Below are 21,082 nucleotides of genomic sequence, written 5' to 3'. Positions count from 1 at the left end.
TCAGTGGTACAGTAATATTTATTTAAAAGACAGCTTTATTTAAAATCACTTTCTATGAATCATTTGCAAAGTTGTAAATGTTAAAGCACTGGAAGTTTAAGCAACATGCTCACCGCCTCACAGTGAGTCCATGGAGTAGTTTATATGGACACATTTGTGTATTACAGTTTAAGTCATGCTGCCCACACCATACAACATGGTGGCATACTTGTAGTATTCTGGCCAAGACGGGATGCTAAGAAAAGCTGATATTCCAAATTGTAATGTTGAATAAAAACCACTGTGCCTATTAAAAGACCACAAAGAACAGTTGGTGCTTCCAGCAGCAGAGAAACACAATAGATTTTCAGAAGACTAAAGTTTAAAAAAAAACGTATTTATTACTTTTGTTGCCAAATCAGATCTCTTGTGAAAAAAATGTTCTTTATAAAATAAAATATAAAAACAAAAAACAAAAATGAAAGGGAGATCCTGTGGCTTGCGGTCAGTTTGGCATCTTCTAAAATAAGCTGGTGGTCCTACTTACACTAACTGAAACGTAGAGATCCATGTCAGGTGCTGCATTATTGTTTTTATGTTAGAACACATAAGAAGAACAGACTAAAGCAAGGCGCTGACTTTGAAATACAGTCTGTCGTCACGCTGGCATGTGGAAGGGCTTGGGTGGAAGGGGGTGATGACAGTCTGAATTAGATGGGCTCAGGCTTTAGTTTCTCAGCTAAAAAGTCATCCACAAAGTGCTCTACAATACTTGGTGTAATCTCCTCCACATCAAGAACATATTTGGCCCGTGCCGACATATCAAGGATGGTGAGTAGTGGAGCCGCTTCAGGAAGATTGGTGTAATCTCTCAAGGAATCAGTCATGTCATCCTGAAAAGAGGAGAAAAAACATAATATCAGCATGGAGATGTACAACAAATTCAGTTTGCTGTCTGCCTGGCCATCTTTAATTCTGCTCCTATTAGTGCTGTCTTTTATTTTGGAATATTGACTACAGGTCATTAGTAAAGGAGGATGTGTAGAGTCAAACTTAACCAGCAGTAAAGGATTATGAGGAAAATATGCGGACGCAGGAAATCCAATTTTCCCTCAATGTCTCTTGGGGTACTTTTTACCCCGGCTGATAAGGATGTTGTAAAACTATGAAGTCGTCAGTTGAAATCCTATTTGTGTCACTAAAGCAGATCATTTTGAGAGCGGGTGATCCATATGTAGTTGAGGGATTAGCCAATTCTCAGCTCAGAAGTTGATTCACAATGGGTCCTTTGTTGCCCATCAGCTCAGCTTTGTAGGTTAAAGACCATAACCCAAAGGGGTTCATCGCTTCCTCCGACTTAAACTGTGCCAAGAGGAGGACTCCTCAAGAGTTTATATGGGTGACAGCACTGATGCTAAACAGCACACAGAAAAAAAAAAATAAAAAGTTACTCAGCCATCTGCTACACAATGGACTGAATTGAAAAGTAGGAATTTGAATCTCTTATTAGTAAAAGTGCATGCTGAGGCAGAGAACTAGTGGCCTGACTGATTTGAGGGGGAAAAAAAAAATCAAGAAACCCCCCCAGAAAACTATTAAAAAATAAGCAAGGAAACAGGTAATAAATAACTGTTGATGTTTTATAGGCTCCCATGTGGCAGCTGCTGAACACAGCAAGGCAGTGAAGTCCGAGTCTCCTGAACAGTTTGCTTGCACTTTTGCTTTAACAGCCACATCTCCGCACACTTAGGGACCAATTGAAGTGCAGTAAAAATATGTATTTTCATTCATGTGCCAGACTGCTGTTTCTGTTGCATTTTTCCAGAGGTTTTATTACTTTTACATCCTCTGCACTTGAGAAACCTTGACAATGTTGCTGGCTTCATTAAAATCTACAGTTTTAATAAAAATACTGTTAGGAGCACGCAGTGATACAGCGCATTGCTGAACCCACCACATGACAAACCAACTCAGAATCCCAGATTAGGGCCCGAGTGCAGCCATGTGGCGGGTGACACCTCAGCACCACACTCGTTCAGATGGAATGGAACAGCGCGAGGCTTTTTATGGTGGCCGGAGTGCCAATTCTGCCACCAACCCCCACGTTTTCTCTGCAGGTTGGAGGGCCTACTTGCAGGGCTGGATGCAGATTAACGTCATACCCAGGACGGAGCAATTGCAGGTTAAGGGCCTTGCTCAAGGTTCTGAGTCTAAATAAGCATTTACAAGTATTTCATTTAATGCTACTGCTTCTACTTCTTGTGCTTATCTAGATAAATAAATTTATAGGCTGTTTATTCACCAATCCATTTTCATGTTGCTGTTGGTCCAATTTAAATTATAGGCTGTGTGGCGTATTGGAGAAGGGGGGCTGTAATGGTGGAGGCAATCCAAAATCCAGTTACCTTTATGTGGACTACATTTCCCATAAGGCAGCAGAACATTGGGGCTGACAGAAGGACAAGATAAAGTCCAAAGCAGGACCTCATCTAAGCCTGCAGGAATGGCATTGTTTTCAGCTAATTTGGATAACAATTTCATTGCCTTGGTAGATTACCCAAGAGTGCGTCTTTTTATCTCATAGTGGGTTGTGTTTAGTCATGCTAAATTTTCAAAAGACAATTTCCCGACTTAGACCCTTTTCTGAGAAATATATGGGTCCAAGGGGGGTGCACGGTATTGCCAAACCCTTATGAAATTATGTTTGTTCCTTTTAACCTTTCTCCCAAAAACTTTGATACCTTCAAAACACTCTTTTTAGTGAGCTTAACTGTTACAAAATTTCATGTGAATTTTGTGAACTGTATGTGAAAGGACAGTAGAAGTAAAAAAGTAAAATGTAATAGAAAGTAAATCAAAAATTAAACTGCATTAACATCTTGTCAAAAACATTCCTGTTCGCATATTGTTTGGGACATTTTTCTCTTTTTCATTTATTGGACAGTTCAATTTGTTCTAAAGGAGATATTTGAGACTTTCAAACACAATTGTACACTGGAGACAGTTCTCATACAATATCCACATAATGTTTGGCAGTAAGGTTTCTAATACAAGAAGTGAAGACTTGGCTGTAAATATTCAAATCCATGCCATTTCAAACATAACCAGTACTCGCTCAAAGGTGACATTTGAAGTGCTCTTCAGGAGCAATCCAGCCAACACCATCCTGTCTTTTTGAATCACTGTTTAGACTATATATATATATATATATATATATATATATATATATATATATATATATATATATATATATATATATATATATATATATATACACATACACTCACCTAAAGGATTATTAGGAACACCTGTTCAGTTTCTCATTAATGCAATTATCTAATCAACCAATCACATGGCAGTTGCTTCAATGCATTTAGGGGTGTGGTCCTGGTCAAGACAATCTCCTGAACTCCAAACTGAATGTCAGAATGGGAAAGAAAGGCGATTTAAGCAATTTTGAGCGTGGCATGGTTGTTGGTGCCAGACGGGCCGGTCTGAGTATTTCACAATCTGCTCAGTTACTGGGACTTTCACGCACAACCATTTCTAGGGTTTACAAAGAATGGTGTGAAAAGGGAAAAACATCCAGTATGCGGCAGTCCTGTGGGCGAAAATGCCTTGTTGATGCTAGAGGTCAGAGGAGAATGGGCCAACTGGCTAGAGGTCAGAGGAGAATGGGCCGACTGATTCAAGCTGATAGAAGAGCAGCTTTGACTGAAATAACCACTCACTACAACCGAGGTATGCAGCAAAGCATTTGTGAAGCCACAACACGCACAACCTTGAGGCGGATGGGCTACAACAGCAGAAGACCCCACTGGGTACCACTCATCTCCACTACAAATAGGAAAAAGAGGCTACAAATTGCACAAGCTCACCAAAATTGGACAGTTGAAGACTGAAAAAATGTTGCCTGGTCTGATGAGTCTCGATTTCTGTTGAGACATTCAAATGGTAGAGTCAGAATTTGGCGTAAACAGAATGAGAACATGGATCCATCATGCCTTGTTACCACTGTGCAGGCTGGTGGTGGTGGTGGTGGTGTAATGGTGTGGGGGATGTTTTCTTGGCACACTTTAGGCCCCTTAGTGGCAATTGGGCATCGTTTAAATGCCACGGGCTACATGAGCATTGTTTCTGACCATGTCCATCCCTTCATGACCACCATGTACCCATCCTCTGATGGCTACTTCCAGCAGGATAATGCACCATGTCACAAAGCTTGAATCATTTCAAATTGGTTTCTTGAACATGACAATGAGTTCACTGTACTAAAATGGCCCCCACAGTCACCAGATCTCAACCCAATAGAGCATCTTTGGGATGTGGCGGAACGGGAGCTTCGTGCCCTGGATGTGCATCCCACAAATCTCCATCAACTGCAAGATGCTATCCTATCAATATGGGCCAACATTTGTAAAGAATGCTTTCAGCACCTTGTTGAATCAATGCCATGTAGAATTAAGGCAGTTCTGAAGGCGAAAGGGGGTCAAACACCGTATTAGTATGGTGTTCCTAATAATCCTTTAGGTGAGTGTATATATACAGTATATATACAGTGCATCCAGAAAGTATTCACAGCATATATATATATATATATATATATATATATATATATATATATATATATATATATATATATATATATATATATATATATATATATATATATATATATATATATATATATATATATATATATATATATATATACATACACACCGTGCATCCAGAAAGTATTCACAGCGCATCACGTTTTCCACATTTTGTTATTTTACAGCCTTATTCCAAAATGGATTAAATTCTTTTTTTTCCTCAGAATTCTACACACAACACCCAATAATGACAATGTGAAAAAAGTTTACTTGAGGTTTTTGCAAATTTTTTAAAAATAAAAATAAAAAAAAACGAAAAATCACATGTACATAAGTATCCACAGCCTTTGCTCAATACTTTGTCGATGCACCTTTGGCAGCAATTACAGCCTCAAGTCTTTTTGAATATGATGCCACAAGCTTGGCACACCGATCCTTGGCCAGTTTCTCCCAGTCCTCTTTGCAGCACCTCTCAAGCTCCATCAGGTTGGATGGGAAACGTCGGTGCACAGCCATTTTAAGATCTCTCCAGAGATGTTCAATCAGATTCAAGTCTGGGCTCTGGCTGGGCACTCAAGGACATTCACAGAGTTGTCCTGAAGTCACTCCTTTGATATCTTGGCTGTGTGCTTAGGGTTGTTGTCCTGCTAAAAGATGAACCGTCGCCCCAGTCTGAGGTCAAGAGCGCTCTGAAGCAGGTTTTCATCCAGGATGTTTCTGTACATTGCTGCAGTCATCTTTCCCTTTATCCTGACTAGTCTCCCAGTTCCTGCCGCTGAAAAACATTCCCACAGCATGATGCTGCCACCACCATGCTTCACTGTAGGGATGGTATTGGCCTGGTGATGAGCGGTGCCTGGTTTCCTCCAAACATGATGTCTGGCATTCACACCAAAGAGTTCAATCTTTGTCTCATCAGACCAGAGAATTTTGTTTCTCATGGTCTGAGAGTCCTTCAGGTGCCTTTTGGCAAACTTCAGGCGGGCTGCCATGTGCCTTTAACTAAGGAGTGGCTTCCGTCTGGCCACTCTACCATACAGACCTGATTGGTGGATTGCTGCAGAGATGGTTGTCCTTCTGGAAGGTTCTCCTCTCTCCACAGAGGACCTCTGGAGCTCTGACAGAGTGACCATTGTGTTCTTGGTCACCTCCCTGACTAAGGCCCTTCTCCCCCGATCGCTCAGTTTAGATGGCCGGCCAGCTCTACGAAGAGTCCTGGTGGTTTCGAACTTCTTCCACTTATGGATGATGGAGGCCACTGGGCTCATTGGGACCTTCAAAGCAGCAGAATTTTTTCTGTAACCTTCCCCAGATTTGTGCCTCGAGACAATCCTGTCTCGGAGGTCTACAGACAATTCCTTTGACTTCATGCTTGGTTTGTGCTCTGACATGAACTGTCAACTGTGGGACCTTATATAGACAGGTGTGCGCCTTTCTAAATCATGTCCAATCAACTGAATTTACCACAAGTGGACTCCAATTAAACTGCAAAAACATCTCAAGTATGATCAGGGGAAACAGGATGCACCTGAGCTCAATTTTGAGCTTCATGGAAAAGGCTGTGAATACTTATGTACATGTGATTTCTCATTTTTTTTATTTTTAATAAATTTGCAAAAACCAAGTGAACTTTTTTCACATTGTTATTATGGGGTGTTGTGTGTAGAATTCTGAGGAAAAAAATGAATTTAATCCATTTTGGAATAAGGCTGTAACATAACAAAATGTGGAAAAAGTGATGCACTGTGAATACTTTCCAGATGGACTGTATATATATATATATATATATATATATACAGGCAGTCCCTAGGTTACGTACGAGATAGGGACTGTAGGTTTCTTCCTGCTATGTGTGTAACAGTACAAGCACGCTTGTTATTGGGAATGACTGAAGGTGGCAAGGGGGGATTCATCACCAGTCCACCTCACAGTCACCTCCACTACAGAATGCTGCCTGCAGCGTTCGCCCACCGAGAACGAACACGGTGCGGCCAAAGGCCCCGATTCAACAGGCAGCCATCCGATGCACATTGCAATGCTACCCCCCTTAATGGCCTCCATTCAGCCACAACCGGGTCAACGGTTGTAGCATTACCAGCTCCCCACCGAGAACGAACGGGGCAGCTGTGTGTGGTGGTTGGGCAGTGAAACCGCTTGCCGCTGGGAGCCGCCCAAGAGACACTAATACTGCGCGAGCAGCGAAATCGCCTCCATCCAGCCACCAATTGCAGCATTACGAGCCGCCCACCGAGAACGAACGGGGCAGCCAGGTGTGGTGGGCAGGCAGTGAAATCACTTGCCGCCGGGAGCCGCCTGAGGGACACTACACTGCGAAATTGCCCCCCTCCAGCCACCGTTTGCAGCGTACCCAGGCCGAAAATGACAGAGCATGCATCGCAGCTGCAGCCCCGTTCGTAAGTCATCCGTAACCTGGGGACTACCTGTATATAGATATAGATTGATAGATATGAAGATAGATATGTTACATAGTTCACTGTCAAATAATGCAAAGAGTACGCAACACATGTTTTGTCCTTATTTGGGCTCATCAGGCGTACACACTCCGCTGCACCTCTCGCGGGGATCGAACCTCGGATGTCAACGTCAGAGACGAAGTCCCTTTACGCTGCACCACAGCATGTGGTTCCTTTATACCAGTATAAGGAAATATAATATATATTTGTGTATTTTTTATTGTCTTTATGCCTTATTTAGTTTTATAATTAATTATAAGGCATTTAACAAAAAAGTCAGTTAATAATATATAAGCTACAGCAAATCAAAATAGAAAAAAGTGCATTAAGTGAGATTCGAATATTATTATCCAAATTAGATTATAACTCAAACGTGCCCAATATACTTGTCTATATATAATCACTGCATGTAGAGTACTGGCAGATTAAGTGACATGCTGAGTGAACAGAATAGAGGCGCCGTCCTAGTGCTTTACAGTTGTATGCCGTTGCTGACAAACCTCCGTATCCTTTATTAGTAATGATTCTGCAACAGAGTTAGTGGCCTCACACTATACCGTGCAGGGGGTGCATGGCTGATGATTACTTTTGACATTTTAAAGCAATCATAATCATTAATTAGTAAAACATGGTTTATGTGTAGCACATGTGATCTAATGATGACTGGCAAGTTCAGTCAGTGCTAATGAGGTCTCAATTAGTGTTACTTCTGATCTCCTTGCAGCACAGCATGCGTACCTTTTGGTTGAAACTGTTTTCCAAAGACTGTTTTCTGTGTATCTTTTCCAGGATGTGAGAGGCTGGGTTATTGTGATGTCAAAAAATGATAAAAGTGCACATTTTCTTGCGTTATATAAAAAGTGGATAATAAAAAAACAGTCAGATGTAACACATAGGGCTTTTAAAAGCACTGACTTTTAAAAGGTTAATTTGAGGTTTTCCACAGAATATTTTTTATTCTAACTAAACAATGGTTAACTGTTTGTTTCAGTGACTTACATTTTTTTTTTTTTTATTAATCAGATTGTTAAGCAGATAAAAGTTGTACATTAAACCAATTCTTTCAAAGCAGTATATGCAGCGAATTAAAGATGTGATGCTGCGCAGGGAAACTTGCTTGGTGGATGAAAGAGGGTCAGTATGTAGTGGTCTGTAACTGCCCTTACATTCTCAGTGGTGCCCCAGTTCTGTTAATTCTCAGCACACTTCATTACGTTGTTAGAAGATATTATTCACTTTCATGAACGTGTGAGTTCTTCATGGGGCACGATTTCTGCTGCAACCATAGTAAACAATGTTGTGTCTCCGGCTGAATGAGGATGTTCAACAAACAAAGGTATGTGTATATGTGGAATGTCTACATTGTGAATTTTAATTTTGAATAGGTACTGTATACCAAAAAGCAGTCAAAGTGACCTCATTCTCCACAAAGCCATAGTTCTTGCTTGTGGTCTAAGGCAGCCAGCTGTCACTTTTTAATAAAGCAATTTGGAGCAGATGGTACCATGTAAAGTTTAAACAGCCAGGATCTCTCTATCCTCCACAATGCCACAAACTACTCCCAATCAATTTAAACTGGTAACCTCTTTTATTATTTTTTTAAGTACTTAATGCGTACAATTGGTCAGTGGCGTTTTAACTCTATATTCCAATTCTATGCGAATGGGACCAAGAAGGTCTTTACTGTTTAATTACCATTAAACAGCCAAAAACATCTCTTAATAAATGGCAACATGTTAAAAGGAAAAATGCTGCCTCAATGCCACCACTACACAAGTGGACATAAATACACAGCATCATCAATACATTTATATATCGCCATTTCTTGAAAATGTTCTTATCAATACAGGTGATTATTTTTTTCCCCCAATGATTATACTTTGTTAGAATTTTGGTGCACAAGGAAATGACAGAAGTGGGGAGTTCCACTGAAATTCTAAACTGGCACAGCACACAAGGACTGGGACAGGATTTAAATGTATTGCTATCGGCCCCTTGAATCTAATTTCTGTATAGATTTCAAGGCAGTGCGTATTCATTTCACATACTGTATATTTACTTCATTCACTTAATAAATTTTGCCAAATTGGGTTCCAGAACCTTCAGGCAGTCCCTAGATATAGGCCCACATTTCAATCTCTTGACATTCACTGACCAATTCTATTTTTCACCATGGCAAAGGGACACAAATAAAGAGGACAGCTTGGCAGCAGATATGTGAATATTAGAAGAAAAAAATGCTTTATAAAAAGATGGAGTCAACATCCTGTTAAACAGAGATACAGAAATGCTTATATTTGTCATCATTCTAAGGGGTTCTTGTGCAATGTGGCACCATAATACTAATTGCCTTGTAGCATTCTTTAAAACAGTGCTTCATACAATGCTTATTGAATGAATTATAAATCACAGAGAGATCATCTCCCTTCTGTTGTTTTTCTTATATTTAATAGAACCTTGCTTTATTTATTGGCTTGTGGAAATGAGTAAAGTCAGCAAATATAAAGTCGCACCAATGTTTAACCTTGAATCAGGGTGCAACTGCCCCCCTGGACTTCACCCTTCTGTACATAAAATTCTTAAATTCCTGAAAAACCATAAGAATAGGAGGCGAGGAGATGCCTTTCATGAAAACCAAGGTTGATTTGTGAAAAAAGGGAGCCATGTGAGCATGAAAAGAAAGGATGATGTGATCCCATCTATTCTGAGCCGGCAGGGTCACCAAAGCAGCTGTGCTTTCTAATGAACACAAAGATAGCAGAGCAGATTTATTTTCTTAACCTTCACACACTGGAAAAGAGAGGAAGTCACAATAGTTTAACTGAGCTCTCGTGACACAAGTTTCAGTGGTGAGAGCTACTGGGTATGTTTCAGTTATAAAAATAAACCTGCGCAAAGTGCTACAAATAAAGGGATAAGTTGAAAAAGTAAGTGAATAAGGCTTCTTTGTAGCAAAAGTATGTTAGCAAAAATACTTGATTTTTAATTGACTGCAGGGGTTGAAAACCCCAAATGGTCTAACACAAAAGAGAACCAGTCCAAAAAAAAAAATAATATATATATATATATATATATATAAAAAAATATATATATATATATATATATATATATATATATATATTGGAGCTCATCCGGGAGCATATAAAAGGGGCCGTCTCCCTTCATTCAAGGCTGGAGTCGGGTGGAAGCAGGACGAGGCACGAGAGAGGTGTGGAGGCAGCCCGAAGAAGAGGCATTTGTGGCCAGGACTGAGTGTTTGGGGTATTGTGCATGAACTGGGTCTGAGTGACCATTTATAATTGTTGTAGATAGCTGTAAATAAACGTGTGGTGGTTGAAAAACAACATGTCCGCCTGTCTGTGTCCGGGTCGACTCCACATCTGGTGTAGTCGGCAGGATGCTCAGCCTGTTTCAAGGCGGGGACCTGAAACAAAAACATTTGTTGTGGACGGCCCGGCGCAGCAGGGGACCCCACCCACGTGCTGCGGGTGCTGCGTGCACACAGCCCCGCGGGGTAAAGGAACCCCACGGACCGCCAGGCGTGCATGGAAGGTGTGCAGCGGGCTCCGACGAGCGTGCCGTTGCTGGATGCGCCCAGGACGGCATGGCGTCCAGAGAGGCCACGCCGAGGATGTTTCCTTGGTTGGACGAGTCCGGGGAGGTGAATTCCCTGCCTATCGGCAGTGTGTTTTCTTTTACAGGCAGGGACTTCCCGGATCCACGTCAGGGGTGGGCGCATGCCGGTCTGCGGGGCTCCGGCAGCACGGAGGCAGCCGCGAGGGCTGCAGAGGAGGAGGCGCTGCAGCTCGAGAGGTGCCGGCAACAACAAGGCTGCCGGCAAGCACGTCGCCGCCGCAGAAGGGGAGGCAAGATGGCCGCGGACCAGAAGTCCCTTCCCCGATTGGCACGCGGTTGGATGGTGTGTCTTGTGTGCCCGCCAATGACTGTAGAGAGGCGGGACCAAGGAATGTCCATCACGTTCTGGGGGTAGACCCGATTGGGCCAGAGGAAGTTGCCGGCGTTGGAGGCTGACAGACAGGTAGGCTCCGCGTCGGTTACTTTCCTGTCTTTGCCGGCTGCTCTGTCGGAGCTGAAGGCGTGCCTTCAGCCCGCGGAGCAGCGTCTATTACAGGTGCTACGTGCTCTCCGGGCAGAGATGCAGGAACTGGAGAGGAAGGCTGTCGCGTCCATAGAAGAGCTACGATTAGCGATCTGACGCCGTGGCGCTGGATTCTCCAGCCGGAGTGGCATGGCGGGGAAAGTAGGTTTTATAGTCACCGTACAGCATGAGGGAGGGTCTGCTGAACATGGCTGTGATTCTCAGGATCAGCTTCAAGTAAGCAGCCCTCCGACAGTAGGTGCGGCGTGGGGAGTCCGTGAGGACGCTGCCTGGACACGGGCTGCTGAGTGCCCCGGGTCCTAGCGCCCTCCGCCCTGAGTCGGCCGCGGTCTCGAGCCGCACTGTAGAGATGCAGACGGGAAAGACGCTCTCTTTGTAATAAGGAGTCTCAAACCGTCAGGGCGTCCCAGAGTGACAGGAGGAATGGCAGGCTGAGTGCCGGTTCCTCTGATATGTTGGGGCGCGGTGATGGGTTCACATGTCTGGGTGCTGGCCGCCCTCTGCGGGGGCAGAGTGAATCCCTGAGGCCGGTGGAGAGAATGCAGGCGGTGCCGGCAGTTCCACCACCAGGAGTGACACAGAACCCGCGGAGAGGGTGCCGAACAGGCAAGTGCCGGGGTGCCGAATGGAGGGGGGAACGCTGCCAGTGCGTGGCACAGGAAGGGTGCCCAGGCAGCGGTTCTGCCCCTGTGTTTTCTCTATTGCAGGGATGGACCCCGGATGAGCAGTAGGACCCCCTTCGTTGGGGACCTGCCCTCAGATGTCGGACCGCCTGTTGAAGGATCTCTCTGCTGGTGTGCGGGTGCCACCACGGCTGGAGGAGACTGCAAGGGAGCAAGTGGCTCAGAACAAAGGGGCGCGGAGGCCTTGGAGGGGGTGCCGAACGAGGGGGCCCCGGGGTGCCGGTAAAAGGGGGAAGCGCAACCTGTGCGAGGCACAGGAGGGCACCAAGGGCTGGTGCTCAAGCCGCGTCTCCGTCCCTATTCCTGTTTGGAGAACAGGACAGGACCCGCTTCGGGGGTGTGCTTCTCTCGCGGGACGTGTCCCTCTTCCCGAGTGGTCTTCGCTGGCTGTGGGGCACTGTCAGGGATGCCAGGGGCAAAGACCCAGCCAGGACGCCGTGAGGGACCGGAAGTGGGTCTGTGCCCACCCTGGATCATGTGGGGGACGCCATCCTGGTTGCTTTGGGGGCCACGGGTTGAGGGCATGGAAGCCCCACCCTGTACGGGCCCGTGGTCACCACCAGGAGGCACCCCAATGCCTTCCGCCACACCACGAAGTGCTGGGGGGAAGAATTAGGAGGATACCCGGTGAGCTGCTGGGAGAACAGCCGGCACTTCCGCCACGCTGGGGCGTGGCCAATGGGGGAGTGCCGGAAATCACCTGGAGCTCATCCGGGAGCATATAAAAGGGGCCGTCTCCCTTCATTCAAGGCTGGAGTCGGGTGGAAGCAGGACGAGGCACGAGAGAGGTGTGGAGGCGGCCCAAAGAAGAGGCATTTGTGGCCAGGACTGAGTGTTTGGGGTATTGTGCACGAACTGGGTCTGAGTGACCAGAAGTAATGCGTTAAAGAAGCAATGAAAAAGAAAAGGAAACATTTTGAAAATAACGTAACATGATTGTCAATGTAATTGTTTTGTCACTGTTGTGAGTGATGAGTGTTGTTGTCATATATATATACACACACACATAAACATATATATATACATATCTATACATATACACATATATACATACATATATATATATCTACATATATACACATACATATACATACACACATACATACATACACACACATATATACACACAAATACATATATATATATATACATACACACACACATATATAAACATATATATACATATACATACATATCTACATATATACACACACAGCTATTTCGTATCAGTGCAATACGCTGCTTGTTAAAACGGATAACTCCCGCTCTTACGTGCAAGTCTGCGTGGATATTATGAACTATCGTATTTGTTCAAGTTCTAGTTAAATTTTAAATAGAAGGAATTTTTATTTAGTCGACAGAAATATCTTTGGTAGGAATGGTAAAAACAGACAGGAATATTATTCCTGAATAAATCAACTCAAACCTTAAACAACTTATAATATTTTGCTCTCCATAAAAATATATCCTGTCTAAATTATACAAGTTAGAAATAAAGTAAACATTAAAAGAACAAACATTCAAATTTCTTTACTCTTATGTAATTTTATATAAAAATAAACTTAGATTTTAAATATCCCAAAAGATTTTGCTCTCCATAAAAATATATCCTGTCAAAATTATACAAATTCAAATATGAACATGCTGCATAACAAAACCTGGAAATATAAATAAAATGTGTTCCTTTCAGCAATAACAAATCAAATCATTCAGTTGTCTTTGCTCATATGTCATTTTAGAGCTGGACGCCTGGCATCTTTTTGGGCACAGGTTCGTTTCTGTTTGGTGTGAGGTTCTGTGTTGTGGAGATTCTCAGGATGGATTGCAGGTGCTCATCAGTGAGGCGACTCCTGTGTGCTGTTTTGTTAGTCTTTATCACTGAGAAGAGCTTCTCACACAGATATGTGCTACCAAACATGCACAAGGTTCGAGCCGCATGTAGACGGACTTTTTGTTCTTCAAAGTCACCAAAGCGCCGTGCAAACTCAGTGCGCTCAGTTTATCAGCAAAGTGCGATTTGGGAACACCGTAGTGACGACTTGGTTTAACATTACTTGGCAACAGGGAAAGTGGGGCAAGGTGCACTGGTGCATTTGTGTCTCCCATAAAAGCAGCTTCACTTGAAATCACTTTGTGATTGTGCACGGGTAAAACGTCCGCTGAAGTGTCAGATTCTTATTTAATTATTCTGCTTTCTGTATCTTCTGCATTGCATTCAGGTTACCCTGATGTTTTGTCTCATAGTGCCGTCTTAGATTAAATTCTGTAATTACAGCCACATTAGCTCCACAAATGAGACACACGGGTTCAGTAAACATATACTCAGCCTCCCATCGGTTTTAAAGGCTCTATTTTCAGAATCAACTTTTCTCTTCAGCATCGTGTGAGCTAGCTTCGCAATAACTTGCAGCATCATAAGCTAGACTTGATTAACGCGTAAGTGTTGGCAAGGCAGCTGAAGCGCTGCATTATGGGATCTGTAGTTTATTGTGTTACCAGCGCTTCATATACCTGGGCCATTAATAACAATAATACAGTATATAAAATGATCTCGGGCGGATATAATTACGCCGGGCGGATGTGGCCCGTGGCCCTTGAGTTTGACACATATGGACTAAATAGAACTTGAAAAGATATATTTTTCAAATGTGATCGCGCAATTCAGATAGAGTTGACGCACTACAGCCTGCATGCCTCAATAAGTCATCCTCCCTCGCTCTTACTTTTTACCGTTCATCTAATGAATACACTGAGTATGGCTTTACCAAAACAATCATTGATGGCGAATAAAGTATCCATTATTCGAGTATGTAGATCGGGATATATATATATACATATATATATACCAGCGTATCATAGAGAAGTAGTGTGTTAAAAAGCTAGAAAAGAAAAGGGAACATTTTAAAAATAGCGTAACATGACTGTCAATATACAGTATTTGTTTTGTGAGTGTTACTGAGTGTTGCTGTCATCAAGGATTTGATTATCATTATTTCTTTCAATCAGGTTCGTATTTGTAGGATGTGTTGTGTTCAAGTTACATTCCGTGTTTGTCAATCGTTGTAAAGATGACAGGTTTCATTCATCGATTCGTTTCTTACTGCATCAATAAACAGCTCGTCTTCTTCTTTATCTGAGACCTGACACACTGCATCCACGGTTTTTTACACTGTCTTCCTTTAGCGGGACATTGACTTTTTCCACGTGTGCTTTGTTTCCGCAGTAGCTGGATTTATGAATATGCTTATCAGACGCTTCATATTTTTGCTGCCTTTTCAATTGTGTAATTCGGTTTTGTTCAGCTCTTTGGAACTGTTGCTTTTATCTGTGCACTGCGTCAGTTCACGTGAGCCGCTCGGTGTACATGCATCGAAGGTTCCCAGCTGTGCTGGTGCCATCTCGTGCTATGTCCATGGCTGTATTTAATGTTACCTTAGTCCTGGCACTTAAAACTTTCTCTCGCAGTTTCGCTGAGTTTGTGTCAAACACCACCCTGACCATCTCATCTTCCTCTCCATAAGCACAGTCCTTCACCCGTGAATATTTAGTGGAGTTTGCTATTGGATTGCCGCTGACGGACGGCCTTATATGGGCAGGCACTAAATTACAAACGCCAGCGCAGCCTGTCTATGAACTTAATTTAAAGTGTAGGTTTACATCGTGCTTTGTTTCAGTAGCAGAACTCATGAATATGGTTGTATATGTCACTCGCTTCTTATTGTTTCGCTGCCTTCTCAATTATATAATGCATGTTTTCTTCAGCGCTTTTGAGGTCTTCCTGGTTTTCTATGTACTGCGTGATTACGTGGGAGGCGTGATGATGTCACGAAACTCCCCCCACGGCGTTGAAGCTCATCTCCATTACAGTAAATGGAGAAAACTGCTTCCAGTTATGACCATTACGCGTAGAATTTCGATATAAAACCTGCCCAACTTTTGTAAGGAAGCTGTAAGGAATGAACCTGCCAAATTTCAGCCTTCCACCCACACGGGAAGTTGGAGAATTAGTGATGAGTGAGTGAGTGAGTGAGTGAGGGCTTTGCCTTTTATTAGTATATATATATATATATATATATATATATATATATATATATATATATATATATATATATATATATAGAAATAAAGATCAATTAATAATTCACAGCACAATTATATGACTGAAATCCTCAGTCAAAGAGGGTGGCCATGGGCACTGAAAGTTGTCTGTTTCTTCAAATCAAAGCTCGGTCTTTTAGATATTATATTTTGTAACTATATTGATAAGACTTGAATGGGACCGAGACCTGAGGTTACTGCTAGTAACTTTTAAAGGCAAAAGAATATACTGTATACATTCACACGCACCAACCAAAAAAGAGAGTTGCCTCACATGGCAGCAACTCACTGCATTTAGGCATGCAGACATTGTCAAGGCAACCTGCTAAAGTTCAAACCGAGCATCAGAATGGGGAAGAAAGTTGATTTAAGTGACTTTGAACGGGGTATGGTTGTTGGTGCCAGAAACTGCTTATCTACTAAGATTTTCACGCATAACCATCTTTAGGGTTTACAGAGAATGGTCTGAAAAAGGGGAGAAATCCAACCAGTGGCAGTTCTCTGGGTGGAAATGCCTTGTTGGGGTCAGAAGAGAATAGCCAGACTAGTTCGAGCTGATAGAAAGGCAACAGTAACTCAAATAACCACTCGTTACAACCAAGGTATGCAGAAGAGCATCTCTGAATGCACATGTTGAGCATATATATATATTGTGATATGTGGCTGGCTTATCATCCCGGCCAATACCCCCAGGCCGCCAGATGGAGCCCTCTCTGCAGTACGGAGGTGCCCCGAAGACAAGCAGGGAGACATGGGACATGGATTTTTCGTACAAGACCCTGCTGGATACCTCAGGGGCCGCAAGAGGGAGCTGCAGGGAGGAACAAAGACTTCTTCGTGCCCTATGACCCGGAAGTGCGTCACAGGAAGAGCGACGGGCTTCCGGGGTGAAAAGAAAAGACTTGTACCTGACATGGAAGTGATTAAGAATCACATGGACTGGGGATTGTGAACACTTCCGGGTCAGGGAATATAAAACGACTGTGGGAGCTCCCAGACAGTGAGCTGAGCTGAGTGGAAGGGTGGCAACGCGTCTGGGAGCTGGAGGATTGTTTATTGTGTATTATTGTGATTTATATGAGTATTGTGGTGGAGAGTGTGCTTTGTGCACTGTGGAAGAGTAATAAAGTCGATTTGAGGACTTTTACCTGGTGTCTGGAGTCGTAGACAGGGGTTCAAGGGATCGAGAGCGCCCCCTATCTACCACTATATATATATCTCCTACCTGTCAAATACTACAAAGAGTAAACAACACGTTTTGCACTAATTGGGGCTTATCAGGTGTACACACCTTTGCTTTCACCTTGTGGAGATTGAACCTGGGACGTCAGTGTCTGACACACACACGCACACACATACATGGTGTATGTGTACAGTAATCCCTCGCTATATCACGCTTCAACTTTTGCGGCTTCACTCTATCACGGATTTTATATGTAAGCATATCTAAATATATAACGCAGATTTTTCGCTGCTTCGCGGGTTCTGAGGACATTGGGTCTTTTTACTTCCTGTACATGCTTCATCAGTTGGTTTGCCCAGTTGATTTCATACAAGGGACGCTATTGGCGGATCGCTGAGAAGGTAACCAATCAGAGCACGCAGTTAAGTTCCTGTGTGCTGAATGGCTCAGGGACGGAGCGCTTAATTTGATTCTGCGGCGTTAACCAGGAAGTCTTGTCTTGCTCATTCAGCATCAATGCGTTTCGCTGTGTAAAGAGTTAACTTTTGTGCTCTTTTGTGTTTATCTTTGTGCATAGTCAAGCCCTTCATTATGGCTCCAAAACGATCTTCTCCTGCTACTGCTTCAGGGGCCGTGTCCAAGCACCAACGGAAAATGTTAACGATTGCCGAAAAGGTAAACGTTTTGGATATGTTGAAGGAAGGGAAAAGCTACACCGCTGTAGGACGCCATTACAGCATCAATGAGGCTATTATTCTTTTTATTTAAAAAGTAGGAAAGGAATATAAGATCTATGGCCGCAGTGTCCTTTTAACCAGGGTGCAAAACGCGTTGTAAGTGGATGTAATAAGGCAGTAGTCTGGATGGAATCTGCTTTAGGGATTTGGATTGAAGAAGAACAACGGCGGTGCTACACAGTCGCCTGAACAGACTTCTTTAGCTGTAGCGCTCTCCTTTGTTGTGCAGTAAAACTAAACTCATCGTTATCAGACAAGTCATCGTGTCATTGTTGGTGAGTAACCATAATTAATTTTCTACTTACAGTACTTAGTACATACGTTTAGTGTCACTGTACCCACATTTACTATATACAATTTTTCTTGCATTGTAAGTATTTATTGCTGGTGGCCTGTCTATCGTAATGGCTGTAACATATGTGATATTGGAGACGCTTGATATCTTTAAAATAATATTTAGGTTTTACTGTATATAAACAGTGTGTTTAAATACATAATTTCAATGAATCTTACCTAATATCTAAGAGAATACAAAGGGTTTATGCTGTATAACTGCGGGGAATATTTATAAACAGTGTGGGAGAGTTTATAAGGGCTTAAAATATATAAAAATAACCATACAAACATATGGTTTCTACTTCGCAGATTTTCACCTATCGTGGGGGGGTCTGGAACGCAACCTCCGCAATCAAGGAGTGATTACTGTATTTACTTAACAACTGCAGGCCACTATCTCCATTTTACTGCTAAAGTATCATAACAGTTAATTATTTGATTAATCCTTTTCTGACAACTCATGCAACACATAAAGCAGTCGCTAATGTCCATGCTCTTTTTACCTGCCACACATGTCATTTTTTTAACAGTTAAATATTGGCACATTAGCCCTAATTGCCATGGTTTCATGAACTCTTAAACAGACTACTGTAATTCTCTAATAGTTTTACTATTTGAACCACTAACATATTTCAACAGTTTGTTAAATAAGTGGCTGCCTGAACTGACTCGATGAAATGGGCTCCCAGTCTGATATCAAATTATTTCCACACTTCTGTTACTGATTTTCAAAGCTGTCAGTTGCCAGTCCAGACTATGCATCATTTATCAGCCTACTAGATACCTTCTAAAACAGGATCTGTCAATTCTGAAGCCTTGTTTGTAGGTGTTTGAATGCCCCTCACGCAGAAGCTCATGTGCTCATGACAGAAAACCCACCTCTCTCTGTCTTGCATTCCCAGAACATATTTTACCATCCTGCTCACAATGTTGCTCCTAGTGTTCTGAATAAACTGAATCTGAACTTGATGTAGCTCCCCAAGTTTTAAAAGTTTTATATCACAAATTACCATACTGTATTTATTTGTGTGTGTGTGTGTTCTAAAGTATTTCATGATTATCCACTCTAGATCAATTAAACTCACTTAATCTAATTCTAAATACTATGGATAAGGCAAAAAACAGCTCTGGACAGGTGCCAGTCCATCACTGGGCTGCAAAGGTGCACAATAGGTTAAAGTTGATAAATTGTACAATAAAATAATAGATCATGCGTATTTATATGAGAAGTCGCACCTAGCGTTTGATATCTCTCATTATTTTTGAACCCCACAACCAACACTGAACCTTCTTCAAGTGACAGTAAAAGTAACGTCTTTTGAGGAATCCACCAAACTCCAGCTCTTACATCTCTACATTGGCTTTCAATTGTGTTCAGAACCCATGTCAGTGTCCTCCATTTGACATACAAAAGTCTTAAATGTCCTAGTTCTCCCTTACATTACACAGCATATTAATAAATATACTCCAGAGTACAACCTGAAAAATGCAGGTCTTCTTAAAGTTCAAAGGATGACTATAATTGCTGAGACTGGACATCCAAACTCAAATAACCTTCTGACCAACATTAGACTGGCTAAATCAATTTTAGCATTTGAATCAAGCCTAAAGACCCATGATTTTAGTAGAGTGTACTCTTGTTAGTGGTGCTGCTGTTCACATTGGCAATAGTTTTTTTGATTGGCTATTAGTAAGCCTTTATGATGAAGACAACAAACTGATTCCTGACGTTTTTCAAATACAAATAAAAACCCTAAAGGAGATGGTGCTTGTACATTGAACATAATGTTTGTGTCTCTTACTTACAGTCTAGGTATGAAGTAAATCACTGTGGTTCTAATTTTTCTTTTTTGCTGCTTTTTAATACTCTTGCTTGAGTTATTATTTTTTTTTCTTGTTTCTGCCTTCAACTATGCAGAATTCCTCTTTCACATCTTCTTTGATGCTTACCAGTGAGCAGTACTTTGTTCGGTATCACACAGAGCACTGCCTGTAAGTATCTGAACTTTGCCTTTGGTCAAATGAACTTTCTATTCCAGTTTTTGCAAAAAATGAGTGTTGCACACAACAAAACACATCCAAACCATTAAAGTGAGTGTCACAAGCACACAGAAATAATGCTTTAGTACAGGCATGACAATGCAAACTGTGACCAATCATTAGCCGCCTGTGATGTAAGGTTTTTATAGACAAAAGAAGTCAAATGAACAAATAAATTTCACAGTTACTTCCAGGAACACTGCAAGGAAAAAACAAAACAAAATCGTTCTTAGTGTGATTCCTGATTGGTTGTGTATCTTGCAGTGTATACTTCATTCTCAACGATAAAACTGATGGAACCTTATGGGGTCCTGCTGGAATTTTTAGAAATTACCTAAAATGTAATGAACTGCAGAGAAGAAACTGCATAATGAGTTTGGAAGTTGGCTGACTCTCTCAGTTACTATCTGAGACTAAAGTTCTTTTTCATCCGATAGGAATCTAATTAGATTATTATTAGTATTTGAATAACACAAAATGTGTATTTTATTTTTACATATTTTATGTTTATGTTCAGATTATATATGAGTATTAGTTGAATTTTATTATGTATTTCATTTTAACTTGTTTCATTTGTTTTGTGCACTGTGCTAAAAGGTGGAAATGTATACTAAAATAATAATAATAAATTCTTTCCATTTATATTGCACTTTTCTAACTACTCGAAGCAGTTTACATAGTTAGTGAGGAGCCATTTCAACCACCACTAATGTGTAGCATCCACCTGGATGATGTGATGGCAGCCATTTTCATTTTAGTACGCTCACCACATATTAGCCGTTAGGGTGGTGAAGGGGTGAGAGAGAGAATTAGGGATGGGAAGATTAGAGGGCAAGA

General features: G+C 42.0%; 1 protein-coding gene across 1 annotated transcript in view; it reads right to left on the bottom strand.

Moving 5' to 3' along the window:
- The window catches only part of nxn (nucleoredoxin), a 133,016-nt gene continuing 111,934 nt past the window's right edge, over positions 1–21,082 (bottom strand). Inside the window, exon 8 of the mRNA XM_039757236.1 lies at positions 1–872. Within this exon, the coding sequence (XP_039613170.1) occupies positions 690–872 (183 nt within the window). The 3' untranslated portion in view covers positions 1–689. The remainder of the gene's footprint in view (positions 873–21,082) is intronic.

This window comes from Polypterus senegalus, chromosome 6 (genome assembly GCF_016835505.1).
Source record: "Polypterus senegalus isolate Bchr_013 chromosome 6, ASM1683550v1, whole genome shotgun sequence".
NCBI lineage: Eukaryota > Metazoa > Chordata > Cladistia > Polypteriformes > Polypteridae > Polypterus > Polypterus senegalus.
This window is presented reverse-complemented; position numbering and strand designations above follow the sequence as displayed.